This window comes from Colossoma macropomum, unplaced genomic scaffold, assembly GCF_904425465.1.
Source record: "Colossoma macropomum unplaced genomic scaffold, Colossoma_macropomum, whole genome shotgun sequence".
Classification (NCBI taxonomy): Eukaryota; Metazoa; Chordata; class Actinopteri; order Characiformes; family Serrasalmidae; genus Colossoma; species Colossoma macropomum.
Window position 1 is genome coordinate 3,453,738 of NW_023494806.1, and position 19,547 is coordinate 3,473,284.

Here is a 19,547-nt window from a genome sequence, read left to right on the forward strand (position 1 = left end):
TTGTATTCAATCTTGCCACTGTTTGTAGAAGTTTTAATAACTGAAAGTCATTTAGCAGCCACCCCTGAGATCAGCAGCTGATATGGTGCTTATTTCTGTGATATACTAATGACAGCTCAGCAGCTGTGATGGCATCTTCTTCAGTCGTATTTTTCTTTAGTAAGCATTTCTATTTCAGTTCTGTTTACGTTGATATGAAGTTTGGTGGGCTCTCTTAAAAGAAACGGTATCATGTTTAACAGTGAATGAGAAATGAGATGGTGAATCGTCTGGATTTTTGGTAATCCACTCATCGAATTCTTAAAGTTGAAGGCTTTACTCTTGGAAAGAGCAGCAGCACGTCTTTTAGAACATTTCTTCCATGGATATCTCCTTCTATATGGCACGCCACTGCATTAAAAAAAACCTCAGTTATGTTAAAAGACTGATGGAAAAGAATTAATAAAACATTCCCTGGTTAAGGGGCTCCCGAGTGGCGCAACCATCTAAGAGTTGGCCCTGTCATCATCAGGAGATCGTGAGTTCGCCGTCTGTAGCCGGGAGTCATAGAGTGCACAACTGGCCTCGCTCTCTCTGGGTGGGTAGGACGGCCCCCTCCTCTCCCCCCATCACTTAACGCGATGCTAGTCAGCGCAGGCGTCTGTTAGCTGACGTAACAGATCTGGCGGTTGGCGCTTTCCTCTGAGCGCGTTCGGCTGTCCAGAGACGTTGCGTGAGCGGCAGTTCAAAAAGATGTGGTGGCGCTTCACAGGTCACGGAGGAAGTCTGTGCTAGCCTCGCCCTTCTAGTGTTGGTGGTATCGTGTGACTGGGGGAGTCCTAACTAGTGGGTGGAATTGGAGACGACTAAATTGGGGAGAAAATTGGGTAAAAATTTAAAAAATGAAAAATAAAATTTAAAAATAAATAAAAAAAAACTAAAAAACATTCCCTGATTAATAATCAATAAACTAAATATTGGCTAACTGGAGCGTTTGGAGCTCTCCTAAAAGGTAACATTGGGGAGCAGGCTATGGACTGTATGCATTTGGAATCTCTAAAGGGGATGAACTCAAACTCACAAAAGGGAAATGTACCAGATGACAGTATTAATTAAAGCTGAAATGAACTCCTGAACTTACGAGGAGAAGTTGTGTAAGACGGCCCTGTAAGGATGGAACAGCCTGGTACGGCTGGAGCAGAGAGGGTTTTTAAAAAAGGACATCATATGCGTTTGGCTTTAAGGGTTACCAAAAAAAGGTGTACGGTTTGGACATGATGGGGACTAAAGTGGTATGGAATTATGTAAAAGGTGGTGGGGTGATTACCTCATCACCCCAAAGGGCAATAAAACAAATGTCTTGAGATGCTCTTTGCATTGTGGTTGACCGGGAACCATCTTGCCACTTGATGCTCAATAAAGCGAAGGCCTTTTCCTTCCTTCCACAAGAACTCAGCGGCTGAAGTCTTTTTCATTCCATTTTATCCTTTTTCATTTTTGTTGATATTCTTTGATTCTTTTAATCCTTTTAAAGGATACATACTAGAGATACTTATAAATTGTCCAGACCCTGGGCAGAAGGGACAGCTCCTGGCCGCGACAAGACACAGCTGGCCTAAAACTGCCAGTGAGAGGGGGTAGTGTGGAGTGATAAACAAATAGACTATCATGATTTTATCTTCAGGAATTTGTGTAAAACAGCAGTTGACGGAAACGGGAATTAATTCATGTTATCTTTTACCCACTTTTTGGAAATTCATTTACATTTTGTGAAACTTCAGAATAGAAACCCCACTTTTTCCCTATGCTTTTAAACATTTTACTGTATTTTAACAACGTCACCAAAATACTGAAACTTTCATTATTTTAATATCATGATAGGAATGTTTCCTTCCAGTTCATTCCTATGCAGTACCTGCGCAAGTCTGTATGATACGGTTATGTCAGAGGTCACTAACAGGCTGATTGTGGTCCGGGTTCAGACCCAGACGCTGTCTTATCCGGACCTGGACCTTTAACCAATAAACTATTCAGAATTATTACTGAATTTCGATGGAGTGTTTCGCTTTTAATCAGCATAACTTTTCTAGCCTTTATGGTACCAGTTTCACAGCCCAGGAAACTCACAGACCAATCGCATGCAGGAAAAAGCAGTCAGAGAAGAAAGTGAGTCATAGGAAAGTTAACTTACATGGCGTACTCTAAAAAGAGAAAACTGCCAATAAATATTGTTAAAATATTACTGAATTGTACTTTATTTGACTTGACATTCAGTTGACTAAAGAAGTTGTTGATATAACTACTAGGCTACTTAAATATACAGTATATGTAGAGCTGGGCGATATGGCCAAAAACGTTATCACGATAAACAAAATTCATATCGTTCGACATCGATACATATCGCGATAAATGTCAAATCATTATTTCTTTCACGTTTGAAGGCTGATTTTGCTCCTGGGGGGTTAATTGTGGTTTTAAACTATCACTCATGGTCCGATCATGACAAACACTCGGCAAACAGTGGAACATTTCACTAATCTGTCAGCGAAGAGTGGGAGAAAGTTTCTGAGCTGTTTTTATCAGCTGGAAAAGCACAGCTGCAATTTTTGTAATAGTCATGATTTAAGAAAGAAAACAGATTATTTTTATCTGTCTGGTGACGAGCGCTCGGCTACCCCGCTACAAATGCTAAACAAGTGGCCAACAACAGCGCTAAACTCTTTAGTTTCTCAACAACGTCAACTCGGTTCGGTAGGTCACTGCTGTCACTCCTACCACATCCATGTCAGAGCATATATATATATATATATATATAGTGTTGCTATCATAGTAGTTTAAGGGGTGAACCGCAGTATATCTGACGCTCGCTGTGTAAAAGCATTATCTGCAGTGTGAATCTCTCACACCAGACAAACAGAGTCCTCCTTTTAGGTATGTTTAAACTGAAAGCGGTGATTTTGTGTCTTGTTTGATCTACCGTATCATCAATTCACCGTGTTATCGTTTCATCGCCCAGCCCTAAGTATATGGCACTGAATCATAATGCAAGTTAGACATTATGATGCTCTGGACTTTTGCTTGAGGAAATTTTCTCTAACTGGACCTTATTGACTTTTAATTAAATACCCCTGGCTTATGTAATGTGTAGTAATGAAGAGGTCAGAGATGTCTCCTCTACAGCAGTGAGGCTGGGTAAACTCACAGTGTGTAGGTCCTGAATGCGCGTGCGCAGCCCATCCACCACATCAGCCCTTTCCTCATTACTGTTGGGATACGGGTACAGATGGCAGTGGTAGCTGGAGAAGAGACAGTACCAATAATCAAACACAAGCAACACTCAACAACACAGACTGAGTAAATGCACTACCAGTTAAAATTCTAGGGACACCTAGCTTTTCAAAATGTCTTTAATGTGCATGTTTCTTTTCATTTGCAGTAACTCACCATATAAAAACCTAGACATGTTTATTTACAGGAAAAATAATATTGCATGTGTAAATCTACACCGATCAGGCATAACATTATGACCACCTGCTTGTTTCTACGCTCATTGTCCATTTTATCAGCTCCACTTACTATATAGGTGCACTTTGTAGTTCTACAGTTACAGACTGTAGTCCATCTGTTTCTCTGCATACTTTGTTAGCCCCCTTTTACCCTGTTCTTCAGTGGTCAGGACCCCCATGGACCCTCACAGAGCAGGTACTATTTGGGTGGTGGATCATTCTCAGCACTGCAGTAACACTGACGTGGTGGTGTGTAAGTGTGTGTTGTGCTGGTACGAGTGGATCAGACACAGCAGTGCTGCTGGAGTTTTTAAACACTGTGTCCACTCACTGTCCACTCTATTAGACACTCCTACCCTGTCGGTCCACCTTGTAGATGTAAAGTCAGAGACGATAGCTCATCTGCTGCTGCACAGTTTGTGTTGGTCATCCTCTAGTCCTTCATCAGTGGTCACAGGACGCTGCCCACAGGACGCTGTTGGCTGGATATTTTTGGTTGGTGGACTCTTCTCAGTCCAGCAGTGACACTGAGGCGTCTGATCCACTCGTACCAGTACAACACACACTAACACACCACCACCACGTCAGTGTTACTGCAGTGCTGAGAATGATCCACCACCCAAATAGTACCTGCTCTGTGAGGGTCCATGGGGGTCCTGACCACTGAAGAACAGGGTAAAAGGGGGCTAACAAAGTATGCAGAGAAACAGATGGACTACAGTCTGTAACTGTAGAACTACAAAGTGCACCTATATAGTAAGTGGAGCTGATAAAATGGACAATGAGCGCAGAAACAAGGAGGTGGTCATAAGGTTACGTCTGATCGGTGTATGTGTAATGAGTGTAAATAAGTGACCGTATTAGTGACAGAGCTATGGTAGGAATAAAGCCAAAGGCTATGCATTTTAGCCCCTTGCTGTGATATCAGAACACATCAGTACTCAAATCTTTCAGGTGTTTTACCTTTGGACAAAAGAATTGAAATATTCTATTTTAACAACAGTTTGAAAAAGAAAACCCAAATCATTATTTAGGCAAAATCTGCTCTTCTTACCAAGACACTTTGAAGAACATGACTTATACACAAACAGAGCTGTTTTAAGCTTATAGAACCTGTAGGTATCATTTTAATCAAATGAAAAGTAAGTGCTAGAATAGTGTCCCCAATTTTGGTGGGCAGCGTATATAGACTACTCTTAGTTTCTCTCTAAATATGTAATATTTACTAATTATCCCTTGCAATACTTACTATTTCTCTTTTATATTTTATTCCTCATTTACTACACACTTAAAAATGTTGGTTGTTCAAGGGTTCTTTAGTAAAGATGATTCTATATAGAACAATGAACACCGCATAATTAAAAAGGTTCCTTGCATCGTGAAAGGGTTCTTCAGATTGATGGAGAATGTGCTATAGATGGTTCTACATAGAACCTTTTTGAAAAGGGTTCTATGTAGCATTAAAGAGGGTTCGTCCCTTACTACAAGCTTCATGTCATAACAGTATCAGAATTCTTTTGGTGCTATATGGAACCCTTTTCAAAAGGATCTACAGCACATTTTTCATCAATCTGAAGAACCCTTTCATGATGCAAAGAACCTTTTAATCATGCAGATGGTTCTTTGAGTGTTCGTCGTTCTATATAGAACCATTTTCTTTACTAAAGAACCCTTGAAGAACCATCATTTTTTCAGAGTGACCTTATTTATTCTATCATTTAACTCTTCTGCTATCTATCTTTCCAACATTATGCAATGTTGTCCAATGTTATCCAGTGTTATCCAATGTAAAGCACTGAGATTCTGTATCTAAAATGGAGTTTCATATTATTAATTATTAGTAACAGTAATAACAATATTATTGTAATTTATTAATACAAGATGTACTATTTCTTGCACTGTTGGATTAGTGAGCAAAGCTTTTGTTGCACTGTAATCTGTCCTTAAGGTCCTGTAAGGTATATTGATAAATGGATTGATTTAAACCGAAGGGATTCATTACCAGTCGCAGATCTTCTTAACTTTCTGTCCTATCTGATCGCCCCAGTACGAAATGAGGAAGACCACACTTCTAGTAGGCTCTCCCTGCAAAACACGAAACAGGAGGAAGCTGAGTGTCAGACTTGGCCGTTTGAACAGACCACACAGATTTAACAAGACTCAGGCGCAATGAAGAAAACATCTACAGTAAAACTGACCACAAAGGAAAAAACAACTGTGTCCTTTAAAAGGGGAAGGATGTACGCAGGATATTGCAATAGTCTGTCTCAAAGGCAAAAGTGGGCCAAGTCTCAAAGTTCATTTCTAAAGCACATTTAAAATCAACTCAATCAAATCAATCAATAATTCATTCATTCATTCATTCATTAGAATCAGGGGGATCTGATAGTTCCTACTTACAAATTATTTTAGAAAATGTTTTTTTAATAAACTACATTTTCACTACTATATCAGCGAAAATACAACTTGTATTAATATATATTATATTATTAGCCTATGTCAGCAGAAAACTACACTGATCTTAGTATATATATTATATTCTTTGAATTTAACATATTTAAAAAATGTACCATTTTAATTAAAATGACCATATTTTATTGAAAAATATCAGAACATCAGAAATATCAGTATAGGCCCAAAATAATTTTGGCTATATGGGCTTTAAAAGAGAGTTCAGTCTTTATCAAGGACTCAAGTGGTTTCTAAGGTAGTCTTAAAAGGTCATCACCAATACCCAAGTCAAAGGACATCAATTGTTTTTTTACTACTACATTAGAATTGCAGAGGAAACCTACATTTAATGTTCTACATATTACACCAATAGCATATTTCAGCAGAAAACTGCATCTATTTTAAAACTGTTCAAGCTTTACATTTAGTAATGTTTAAAAATTGACATTTTTTCATGTTTTATTCAAAAACAATCAAAATATTACAAATATCAGTATACCAAATATCCTTTCAGGGGTCCTGATGGCACTTACAGTGTAGGGATCTTGCAGGCATTCATCGATCTCTGCATAGCTGAGGATTGTGTAGCCTTTACAAACCCTCCACAGCATCCGCTCAAACGCCTCGATCTTCGCTCTCTGGATCAGCCCCTGAGATAAACCTGCACACAGAGGAAAGTTTGCAGTTGGAAATGTTCAGTTTTGCTTAGAAGTCGCTGTGAATCTCTACAATTCTAAAAGAGAAAGCTAGAAAATTAAAGATACCGACAGTAAAAAAACGTCACCCTGACGTCTAGACCCTGCCATATGTCTGTAGACACCTGCTGGTCCAGCATTTCTTCCTTAAATCAAGGGAGTTTATGGGGCGCTTGAGACCTTTTGCCGCAGTAACCACCTCTACTCTGCTGGAAAGGCTTTACACTAGATGTTGGAACATTGCTGTGAGGATCTGACTGAGCATTAGTGAGGTCAGGTACTGATGTTGGATGGTCAGTTCTGGATCACTCACTCATCCCAAAGGTATTGGATGGAGCTCCATCACTCCAGAGAACACAGTTCCACTGCTCCACAGCCCAACACTGGGGTGCTTTATACCCCTCTAGGCAACGCTTGGCACTTGGCAAGGTGACCTTAGGCCACGTGTGTCAGGCCAAAACACTGCAGACTTCAGTGAGGTGCCTCATTAAACACACCTGACCCAGCTAATTAGCACTGCTGTCATGAACTGAATTCAGAGCATTAGATGAGGGAAAACGCTGATCTCCGCAGCACTTTGGCCTAGAAGAACCCCAGTTTGACATGCCTGCCTTGTGCAGCGGCTTGAGAGTGTCACATTTGATTGGTCCGTGCTTTTCTATGGAGATTAAACAAGCTGTGTGTGCACAACTAAATGTAGTAATGAACAAAAAAAGAACCAGTGGTGCCATATTTAAAAAATACTATCAAAAAGATCATTTTTTCCCCCAAAAATTTCCCACAATACGCTTCACTAAAACCAACTAAACGGGACTAATTATACTTTGTATTGACTAATGCAGTTGGTAGGTTTCTTTAAGTACTGACGATATCAACGATACGCTCAGAGAAGCATACTGTGATGCAATTTATCATGATGATAAATATCAATAAACAAATGTTTTACAGCAGAGCAAAAAGGTATTTTAATTTGAGGTTTACACCCTCAGCGGAACGCAGGGATGGGCAACACGACAATATTTTACAGCATTGTGATGAATTACATCACAATATGCTTTTCTGAGGTAACTGTATTATCAGTATTTAAAAACAATGACAACTAACAACTGTATGTTTCATTAAAAAGCATAATTGGACCTGTATAGCTGGATTTACTGTAGTGTGTGAAATGTTAAACAAAAAAACATTGTACCAAGTTTTTGGTAGTATTTTTTAAATCTGGCTGGTACTTCTTTCTTTTAACTTACCAGCCTCAGAAAAATGAAATATTGTGTAACATGTATTGCCTTATGATTTTTTTTGGCCATACTTCCCATTCCCAGAAGGACGCTTTGACGATAGCACAACTAGTATAAACGCCTCTTACCCAAGTTTGGCCCCGAGTCTCTGCATGCTGCTGTAGTCCATCATGACGTCTTTTTCCAGGAAAGGAAACTCTTCATACTGCGGCCGCGCTGACTCCCTCTGCTTACACAACAATAAAAAGAAAAAAGACACACACACACGATAGTGTGATGTCATCACGAATCGCTTTTCTCTGAAAATCAATCCTTTTTATAGACACCACGTTACAAAACCCAGCAAATGTCCTTTAAGCAGCTCTTTAAAGCCACTTTAAATCAGCCTATTTTAGCTGGACTGGGACTCATTTTGGGGAGGATGATGATTTAAGATTACTTTCCACAAATTAAATGTTCAAAAATGTACTATGTTAATCACACCAAACCAACTTAAATGCTAAAGGTGAAGAATTTTAGGAGAGGGTAACACCTAAGCCTATTAGAGAACAAAGGCTGACTGCCCTCAAAGTTGTAGGAAATCCGAGGGCTACAAATTCCATGTGCTCATTCATTCTCCAGATTCATTCTGAATGGAAAATCGCACTGAAGCACACATTAAGAGAGCCAGAGGAAAAGCATGCCTAGAATCTTTCAACCAGAGCTGCTCAAAATGGGCCACCTGCCTTAGAGAACACATAACTGTGACTGACCAACAGTAACTGAGAAACGGAGTCACATGTTCATCTATATGTACCCCTCTTTGATAACAGATCATATAATAGATTGTACAATTTGTGTTGTTTTATGCACAAAAACAGTCAGAATTAATTTTTATATTAACATTTTTTGAACTTTTTTTAATCCTTTAAAATTACAAAGTCTTTGAAGGGGAACTCCATTGATTTTTCAAAATTGCTGCTTAATTAAACCGTTAAAGTGTAAAGAATGGTTCGATATTCCCTTCTTGAGAAACTTACTGAGAATTGTTCACAATGGTGGTGATAGGAACCAGACAGTCCGTCTGTAAGAGTTTCACTGCTTCTAAAAGCTCCCTCAGAGAAAGTTATTACATAAAAACATTACAAATACTTTGCCTGATGCCTAAGAAGTCATTTTACGTTAGTTTCGAGAAAAGGTTAAAATATAATATTTTAAAATCCATTCCTGGTGGAGGGGTACATGCAGGGTGTGGTGAGGCAAAATAGTCCTTATAATGAACATTCCACATAAAACCCAGAACACACGTGTAGGTTTACTGGTGATTTTGGAGAGTAAATAAAATGCTGTGTTGTAGTCATGACGACCCCTGGTTCCTATCACAACCACTGTAAAGAAAATCTGTTGGTAGGTTTCTTAAGCACTGAGCATTTCACATCAAACCACTCTAAATGACTTTGATTACATCTCAAAGTTGTAAACTTATGCAGACATTCCTCTTTAAGACCGAAATATGTAAATGAGCTCTGTTCTGATTGGCTGCCGTGTATTGCACCTCACTCAAAAAGTTGGTGGGCTAAAACACTCCTTATAACATCACTGTGAATGGGTGGGGCTAAACTGCTTTAGGCTAAAATAGGCAGATTGATGCAAACATGAATTCCAGACAGGGTGTCTTCGCAGCTTCCAGTATGGGCTGGAGTGAAAAGTATATCTTGAACCTTTAACAATGTTTCACTGTGTGAGGAGAGACCCACCTCTGCATTGCGGTGCACAAAGTTGCGTGTGATGCGCAGCATGTGTGTGTACTCGGTCAGTTCCAGAAGGTTCTTCTGGAGTTTCTCTTTGTTCCTGGTGACCTCACTCAGCTCCAGCTCCAGCCTCTGAAGCTGCTCCTGAAATGAAAAGAAAAGAGAAGAAAAAGAACAAACACATCAGTCACTTTACTAAAAAATCTTTAGCCCACTTTATTTTTAGAACTGCACCTTTAACAAGCTAATTTTAATTACACTTAAGTGCTTCAACCTTAATTTAATGATGTGTATTTTGCCTTTATGTACTTCCTTTTAATCATTAGTTTTATTTCTTTATGCAATTGCACTTTGCATCTTTTTAGCACTTCACTATTCTATTGCATTTCTTGTACTCTGTTATTTTTATTGTTTTTCACTCTTAAGCCCTTTGTCTAGGTTCTTTTTGCTTTTATGTATGTAAAGCACATTGAATTACCCATTGAATTGTGTATAAAACGCTACATACACACCAGTCAGGCGTAACATTATGACCACCTCCTTGTTTTCTACGCTTATTGTCCATTTTATCAGCTCCACTTACTATATAGGTGCACTTTGTAGTTCTACAGTTACAGACTGTAGTCCATCTGTTTCTCTGATACTTTGTTAGCCCCCTTTTACCCTGTTCTTCAGTGGTCAGGACCCCCATGGACCCTCACAGAGCAGGTACTATTTGGGTGGTGGATCATTCTCAGCACTGCAGTAACACTGACGTGGTGGTGGTGTGTTAGTGTGTGTTGTGCTGGTCTGCGTGGATCAGACACAGCAGTGCTGCTGGAGTTTTTAAACACCTCAGTGTCACTGCTGGACTGAGAATAGTCCACCGTCCTGTGACCACTGATGAAGGACTAGAGGATGACCAACACAAACTGTGCAGCAGCAGATGAGCTACTGTCTCTGACTTTACATCTACAAGATGGAGTGTCTAACAGAGTGGACAGTGAGTGGACACAGTGTTTAAAAACTCCAGCAGCACTGATGTGTCTGATCCATTCTTCAATGGTCAGGACCCCCATGGACCCTCACAGTGCAGGTACTATTTGGGTGGTGGATCATTCTCAGCACTGCAGCAACACTGACGTGGTGGTGGTGTGTAAGTGTGTGTTGTGCTGGTCTGAGTGGATCAGACACAGCAGTCCTGCTGGAGTTTTTAAACACTGTGTCCACTCACTGTCCACTCTGTTAGACACTCCATCTTGTAGATGTAAAGTCAGAGACAGTAGCTCATCTGCTGCTGCACAGTTTGTGTTGGTCATCCTCTAGTCCTTCATCAGTGGTCACAGGACGGTGGACTATTCTCAGTCCAGCAGTGACACTGAGGTGTTTAAAAACTCCAGCAGCACTGCTGTGTCTGATCCACGCAGACCAGCACAACACACACTAACACACCACCACCACGTCAGTGTTACTGCAGTGCTGAGAATGATCCACCACCCAAATAGTACCTGCTCTGTGAGGGTCCATGGGGGTCCTGACCACTGAAGAACAGGGTAAAAGGGGGCTAACAAAGTATCAGAGAAACAGATGGACTACAGTCTGTAACTGTAGAACTACAAAGTGCACCTATATAGTAAGTGGAGCTGATAAAATGGACAATGAGCGTAGAAACAAGGAGGTGGTCATAATGTTACACCTGATCGGTGTAAATAAACTTGTCCTACATTTTTTAAAAGCAACATTTGGAAGTTTCGGTCCACTTGCCTGATCAGGGAAAGTTTGGTAAAGTTCATGGTGAACCCTGCTGTAACACACAAAACTACAGAGTAGAATTTAGAGTAAACACTACATCTCTCTCTCCTGCTTCTCAAAGGAAGTCTCCCTCATTAACCTCCAGCAGTGGATGAATGCAGCCTAGTGATCCTACCATTATATCCATCACATGTTTGGGTAACGGCGCCACCGGGTTCACCTCGCCCTCAGGCAGACCTATGTCAGCTTTCTTGATCTCCCTCAGAAGATATCCTGTAACGGGACACACACAGTCAGTGCAACTGGCCTGAAGAAACTTCATTAGCACAGAACAATCAAAGCCACTGTTTCCAGAACAGCCATTTAGAATAGCGTCAGCATTTTCTAAGAGACTCACAGTGCACTGATACCAGGCACTGGTACTAGTACTGATACTGATTCAAAATCACCTACAGTTTCATAGCATGAGAAAGGAATAAGCCCGAGTAGCATGAACCCCTTAAACTGCAGGGTTTATTCTTATTCTCTTACTATTCAGTGCCTACTAAGGAACTAACGATGTTAATATGGTATTGAAAACTCAAATAAATGAATAAACTGTGTGTGGACATGTAACACTATCGTCAATAAGGCCATCACTCCCCTCTGATCATCTCTTAATTACCATGTTTTGTAGAAACTAATCAACCTAGGCATGTGAGTGCAGCCTATCAGAGTAAAGTGAGCAGAGAAGTGGGCGGGGCTTATGCACCCACCGTCAAATGACAGGGCTTTTATTCTGAAGAGCTTATAATTTTTGAAGTACAGTGAATTTTGAGGTTTATTTTCTCTGAAGGCAGCACGACAGGAGCTGAAAAAGTTGGAGAACTTTTATTTATCTATGCCAAACTAATATGTAAGTTACACACTGATCAGACATAACATTATGACCTCCTCCTTGTTTCTACACTCATTGTCCATTTTATCAGCTCCACTTACTATATAGGTGCACTTTGTAGTTCTACAGTTACAGACTGTAGTCCATCTGTTTCTCTGATACTTTGTTAGCCCCCTTTTACCCCCATGGACCCTCACAGAGCAGGTACTATATGGGTGGTGGATCATTCTCAGCACTGCAGTAACACTGATGTGGTGGTGGTGTGTTAGTGTATGTTGCGCTGGTCTGAGTGGATCAGACACAGCAGTGCTGCTGGAGTTTTTTTAACACCTCAGTGTCACTGCTGGACTGAGATTAGTCCACCAACCAAAAATATCCAGCCAACAGCGTCCTGTGGGCAGCGTCCTGTGACCACTGATGAAGGACCAGAGGATGACCAACACAAACTGTGCAGCAGCAGATGAGCTATCGTCTCTGACTTTACATCTACAAGGTGGAGTGTCTAATAGAGTGGACAGTGAGTGGACGCAGTGTTTAAAAACTCCAGCAGCACTGCTGTGTCTGATCCACGCAGACCAGCACAACACACACTAACACACCACCACGTCAGTGTTACTGCAGTGCTGAGAATGATCCACCACCCAAATAGTACCTGCTCTGTGAGGGTCCATGGGGGTCCTGACCACTGAAGAACAGGGTAAAAGGGGGCTAACAAGAAACAGATGGACTACAGTCTGTAACTGTAGAACTACAAAGCGCACCTATATAGTAAGTGGAGCTGATAAAATGGACAATGAGTGTAGAAACATGGAGGTGGTCATAATGTCATGCCTGATCGGTGTATAATTACAGCTCTGTAGACATTTTTATCCATATAAAACATCAAAAACTGAATCTAATCTTAATCTAAGAATCGAAAATAGGCTTGAATCTGAAAATGTGTAAACGTGAAAATGGGCACACCCCATAGTGACCCCATTATAAAACCCCTATCACTATAAAGTATTCAGTAATTAATCCAGGTAAGCGGTTTTGAGTGCTGATTTTAAACAGTATATAAGGGATATAAACAGTGACGTCATGCAAAATACTACGCCTTTTTTATTTTAATTTTATGGATAATTTACATTAAACAGAATGCGTCATAATGTGCTATGATATGATGAGAGAAGACAGTATACACACATAACTGACAACAGACTGGTAATGCATATCCTGCTCTCTTTCATTTTGGATGGACTTTATGCAAATGAGCTGAGCAGAAACCAGTTATACTTGAAAATATATAAATAAAACAACATACAAACTTACTGTAAAACAAGCATACACACATCTGACTATGCTTACATTACTAATTTAAAAAAAATATTTCAGTATTTGGCATTTGAAATTATTTAGTATCTATAGTGAATTACTCAGTATCTACTCTGAATTACTCAGTATCTACTTCGAATTGTTCAGGATCTACTCTGAAGTGTTCAGGATCTACTCTGAATTACTCGGTATCTACTCTGAATTGTTCAGTAACTATGCTGAATTACTCAGTATCTACTTCGAATTGTTCAGGATCTACTCTGAAGTGTTCAGTAACTATGCTGAATTACTCAGTATCTACTTCGAATTGTTCAGGATCTACTCTGAATTACTCGGTATCTACTCTGAATTGTTCAGTAACTATGCTGAATTACTCAGTATCTACTTCAAATTGTTCAGGATCTACTCTGAATTACTCGGTATCTACTCTGAATTGTTCAGTAACTATGCTGAATTACTCAGTATCTACTCTGAAGTACTCAGTATCTACTTTGAATTGTTCAGGATCTACTCTGAATTACTTGGTATCTACTCTGAATTCTTCGGTATCTACTCTGAATTGTTCAGTAACTATGCTGAATTACTCAGTATCTACTCTGAATTACTCAGTATCTACTCAGAATTACTCAGTATCTACTCAGAATTACTCGGTATCTACTCTGAATTACTCGGTATCTACTCTGAATTACTCGGTATCTACTCTGAATTACTCAGTATCTACTTCGAATTGTTCAGGATCTACTCTGAATTACTCGGTATCTACTTCGAATTGTTCAGGATCTACTCTGAATTACTCGGTATCTACTCTGAATTACTCACTATCTACTCTGAATTACTCACTATCTACTCTGAATTACTCACTATCTACTATGGAATCAATGTATACCTTCTGTAGTCATGAGAGTGAGAAACACAAGTGTGTGCATAGAGTTTAATGAGTTAAACCTGATGGAAAGCTGCAAGAAAATAATGTTCACTCTAAAACAGTGAGAATGCAGTATTCCCACTGCAACACGACTTCAATGCTTGATCTTGCTGAACTAAGAGCTGCCACATAATATGACACACATTTACTAAAAACAAGAAAAACAAATGCTCTCCTCTCCTGACAAAGACATGCAAAACTCCTTTGGAGATGCAAAACTGCAACAAACCCACAGTGCTATGGAAAATAAGCAAAAAAAGGAGAGGCAAGGACCAGAAAAGAGTGTCAACTAAAAATCAGCCAAAACATCACAGCCTCGTTTATCTGACAACAATCTGCTGAAGCTACAAAAACAAACAACCTTCAACTGATGAACTGCAAATCATTATTGTATTTTTTTATGATAAAATGCTTCTTTTCTGTCCTCCAGTTAGGGCTGGGCAATAAAACGATAACGATAATTATCGCGATATCTTTTCTCAATAGAACTGTAAGAAATGTTTGATATACGCTTTTACACACAGTGAGCATCAGATATATTGCAGTTCACCCCTCAAACTACTATGATAGGATAGAGGAATCCAGTCGTCTGCTAGCTGGTGTCTGAATACTGTGATGTGCTGTGATATGGATGTGGTGGGAGTGATGGCAGTAAGGCGGTGTGATCCATCACTGACCTACCGAGCCAGATAATGTTTGCTGTTCGTATTAAGCTGACGATGTAGAGAAACTAAGCAGTTTAGCGCTCGTCGCCAGACAGCTAAAATAATCTGTTTTCTTCCTTAAATTATGAATATTACAAAAATTGCGGCCATGCTTTTCCAGCTGGTAAAAACAGCTCACCAGAAACTTTCTCCCACTGTCCCATAACAGATCTGTGAAATGTTTCACTGTTTGGCGAGTGTTTGTCATGTTCTGACCATAAAGGATAGTTTAAAACAGCAACTGACCACTCAGGAGCAAAAATCAGCCTTCAAATTTGAAAGAAAGTAATGATTTGATATTAATTGCGATATGTATCGATATTGAACGATATGAAATTTTTTATCATGATAAGATTTTTGGCCATATCACCCAGCTGTACCTCCAGCCTGTTCTCTTCAAAGATTCAACCTTCAAATAACGAGAACATGTTGTGATTATCCATTTATTTCCTAAATGAAAGATGCAGTGATTCAGCCTTTTTCTTCTCCCAATACTGACTCTGATATTTGAATTAGACGCGGACAACGCGACAGTCTTTTCATGATATACAGTGGGGTCCAAAAGTCTGATATCTCTGGCAAAAAGGCTTCTATTTTGCATCTCTTTCTAATTTAATACAAATGTTTTCATTATAAATTCTAATATCAGCATAACAATTTGGGTGAAAGGTTAGCTAAGCATGTTGAGGAAACCAGGCTGAGCATGCGTGGCATCATGTCCCGTGTGGAACTGACACTGGATTGGTTACTCTCCATGCTCAGAACCATTCGGCTCAAAGCAGAAAGAGTCTAAGGCCCAACCCCTTGTTTTCGAGTGTCACCCTAACCCCTTGGAACTGAGTTACAAGGGGTAGTGGTTGAAATCTCCCCTACGAAATGGGACTTCATTAACAGCTACTAGCGCTGCTCTGTAGGCGACCCTGCCAGTCTGCAGTGACAGCAGAGGAGGGTAAAGTTCAGCTCCTCACTGCTGGGCTTTAGTTACATTTAGGGAGTCATATGCCTTCAAAGAGGGGGGCAATTATTTATTATCACCCACCCCTAATTCTTCAGTGATATAAAGCTGAAGTCAGATATTCGCCAGCTTTTTGTTCGAATTCCTGTTCCACCTTAAATGGAGCAGCAGTTACATTCTGGTGCTTCAGGCGTCAGAACTGCTGGACTATTTAAGGTGGAACAGGAAAGTTAGCTAGCTAGCTACTGAGACGTTAGCATGCTATTAGCAATTTTTTATGCTTATTATGAAGAAAACGACCAAAATACACTGAAACGACATTTAAACTAAGATAATACAGTGATTATCGTAATTTTTTAACAGAGAAAATTCGCACATGTGTGTTTCTTTGGTCTCTTGTTCAGCCGTCTTACCGGTTTTTCTTTTTTTCTCACATCTCTCTGTTTGGAGTCTCTGAAAAACCTCCGTTTGGAGGGTCATGTAGCCCCAACACTTCGCCGTCCCCCTCTATCTCAACAAGAATCAGAACACCCTACCCCTAGACGTGAACATGCAAAACAGAGGGCCAAGGGGCTCAGTGGTAGGGGAGAGGGGTGAAATGGGATTGAGCCTAAATTTCCCATATCCAAGGCTTCCAACCTCATACACCTCCAAAACTGGAAAAACACACATTTATATGGGTGAACTGTGTGGGCTGACACCTACACACTTAAAGAAAACGGTTCTTCAGGGGTTCTTTAATTCAGACAAAGGTTCTATACAGAACCATGAACACTCAAAGAACCATTTGCACGATGAAAGCGTTCTTTGCATCGTGAAATGGTTCTTCAGATTGATGGAGAATGTGTTGTACAACCTTTTTGAAAAGGGTTCCATATAGCACCAAAAAAGGTTCTGCTATTGGTACAAGCTTGACAATGTAACAACAGAAGAACCCTTTTTGGTGCTATACAGAACCATGAACACCACATTCTCCATTAAATTGAAGAAGAACCATTTATTGATGCAAATAATCCTTTAATCATGCAAAAGGGCTCTTTGAGTATTTAACCATTTTCTTCACTAAAGAACCCTTGAAGAACCATCATTTTTAAAAGTGTATTAAAGAAAATGCACCGATTCTAGAGCTGCATGATAAATCATACTTTTTACTGTTATCGTGATGTGAGTTTCCATAATACACACACAGTTAAATGCTGCAATGACTGAACAGAACCAATTAGCTCATTGACGCAGCACCAGAGACGTCATTACATTGTTATAAGCCCTCACATTGGGAACAAGTAACTTAACCATTTGGTTAAACAGCCAGTTACAAAACATGGCTACTGTTGCAACAAACATATTTAATAACTAAACAACAAAATAAATACGTTTATTCTTCCTTGTGTGCCTATATGAAAGCAAATACATATGCCTTTGTTGGTAACGCTTTCTTTTACAGTCCCCTAAGTTCTAGGTATTAACCAGGTAAGTGTGGGGTACAAACTCCGACGTATTAGGTAATTATTTTAGGTGACAAGATGGTAAGTAGCAGAATAGTCTAAATTAATTATACTGAAATGTCTCATAGGTTCTAGGTATTACCCAGCTAAGGGTAAGGTATAAATTCCAAAGTACTGGGTAATTATTTTAAGTAATAAGATGGTAAGTACCAGAATAGTCTAAAAGAATTACTATGAAATGTGTCACAGGCTCTAGGTATTACCCAGGTAAGTGTGAGGTAGAAAGTCCAAAGTACTAGGCAATTATTTTAGGTAATAAGATAGTAAGTACCAGGATAGTCTAAATAAATTATTATGGAATTATGTGAAAAGAACTAAAACAGCAAGGTGTAGGAATTGAGACATTCTTGTACAATATTGTCAAAAGGTTTAATAAACAGGTATTACTACTGTGACGAATCCTGCTTTCTCTTATGGTCCGTTTACAGTTGCATAACAAGCGGCAATTTTTCTGAACTTTCTGGTCAGAAACCAGTAGAACTATAGAAAGAGTCCCTGCTTTCTTTCACAGTTCAGATTCAGTTTAGTATCTAGGTAATAGATACATACTATTTAAGACTATTTAAGACTTATATTCTGTTTATTCTTTTGAAGTTCCAGGTAAATACATTATAACTCACAGATACATTCCCTCTAATATTGATCATCTACTACCCATGTGTCAAACACAAGGCCCACAGGCCTGATCTAGAACCTGTGAGACGTTTCATAGTAATTCGTTTAGACTATCCTGGTACTTAATATTTTCTCACCTAAAATAATTACCTAGTTCTTTGGAGTTTGTATCCCACACCTACCTGGGTAATACCTAGAACTTAGGGGACTGTAAAAGAAAGTGTTACCCATTTGTTTTGGTGGCCTTTGTAGGAAAAGCTGACTGTTTCTCAGCCTTTCAGTGCCCAAAACGTGCTTGCAGTTCTGATGTAAGTGGCTGTTAGTATTTCATTTCCTCTCATTTTGCACAACAGCGAATGGAGCTTTTGTAATTTTGTTCTTTGCCGTTTGCTTAAAGGAGAGGTTAGAGGATAGTCAGATTTCTGTTTATGAGGGGTGGGAATCTCTAGGCACCTCACGATTCGATTCAATTACAATTCAGAGGCTGCGATGCGATTATAAAACGATTATCGATGCATCTCGTTGCACCTTTTCTCACTGTCTGACAACTTGGTACTTTTAAAGCAAAGTATTTTTAATGACCCACAATGAATTGACTTCCAATATCTTTTATTAATAAAACAAATGGAAGTGATGTGGCAAGTGAACTGGAAGGCTCTCATTCACTCTCTTGTTTGGAGTACATGAGAGGCTGCTGCCACTAATCTGTGATAAAATGCGCTGTTACGGTGAAATAAGATCCAGTGGTAATGGATGTCCACGCAGCGCGTTACAGCCGTCCTACCCGTTTTATTTTATATATTTTTTTTTGATTTTATAACTTCAGTTTTGGTCTCGTTGTAGAGACTCTGTCAGTAAAATCTCTTCGACACAAGACGCTGTATCTCGGCTCCAAAGTGGGCAACACAGCGTGAAAGCCCTGGTTCTCAACGACTAGTACGGACGCAAATCCTTGGCAATAAAAGTTGCGACAGAATTTATAATTCGCTTCCAAACTGGGTGGAAGCTTCTCTTCCGAATTTCCACCTTAAATGGTGCCGCATTTACATTCTGGCACCTCAGGCAGAATTTAAAGTGGAGCAGGGAAAATTTTGAACAAGAAGCTGGAGAATGAGAAGCGACTTCAGCCTCGCAAAACAGCCGAACGTTGAGAGACATTTTACAAGAAACTGTGCTACTTTTGTGGAAAAGCGGCTACAACTGAGCTAAAGCTTAAAGCAGAGCAAAGTCTGCGTTTTTGTTTATATTTTTAGCCTTTACTAAGACATCAGCACATACTGAGATATAAAATATTGTGGCTCCCAAGGTGGTTTGATTTTTGT

The 19,547-nt window shown here is 39.6% G+C and overlaps 1 protein-coding gene across 1 annotated transcript in view; it reads right to left on the reverse strand.

Annotated features, from left to right (window-relative positions):
• Positions 1-19,547, reverse strand: part of atp6v0a2b (ATPase H+ transporting V0 subunit a2b) — a 47,574-nt gene that overhangs the window by 20,750 nt on the left and 7,277 nt on the right. Inside the window, 6 exon segments of the mRNA XM_036598474.1 lie at positions 3,182-3,275; positions 5,488-5,570; positions 6,470-6,586; positions 7,979-8,095; positions 9,606-9,743; positions 11,506-11,603. Of these exon segments, the coding sequence (XP_036454367.1) occupies positions 3,182-3,275; positions 5,488-5,570; positions 6,470-6,586; positions 7,979-8,095; positions 9,606-9,743; positions 11,506-11,603 (647 nt within the window).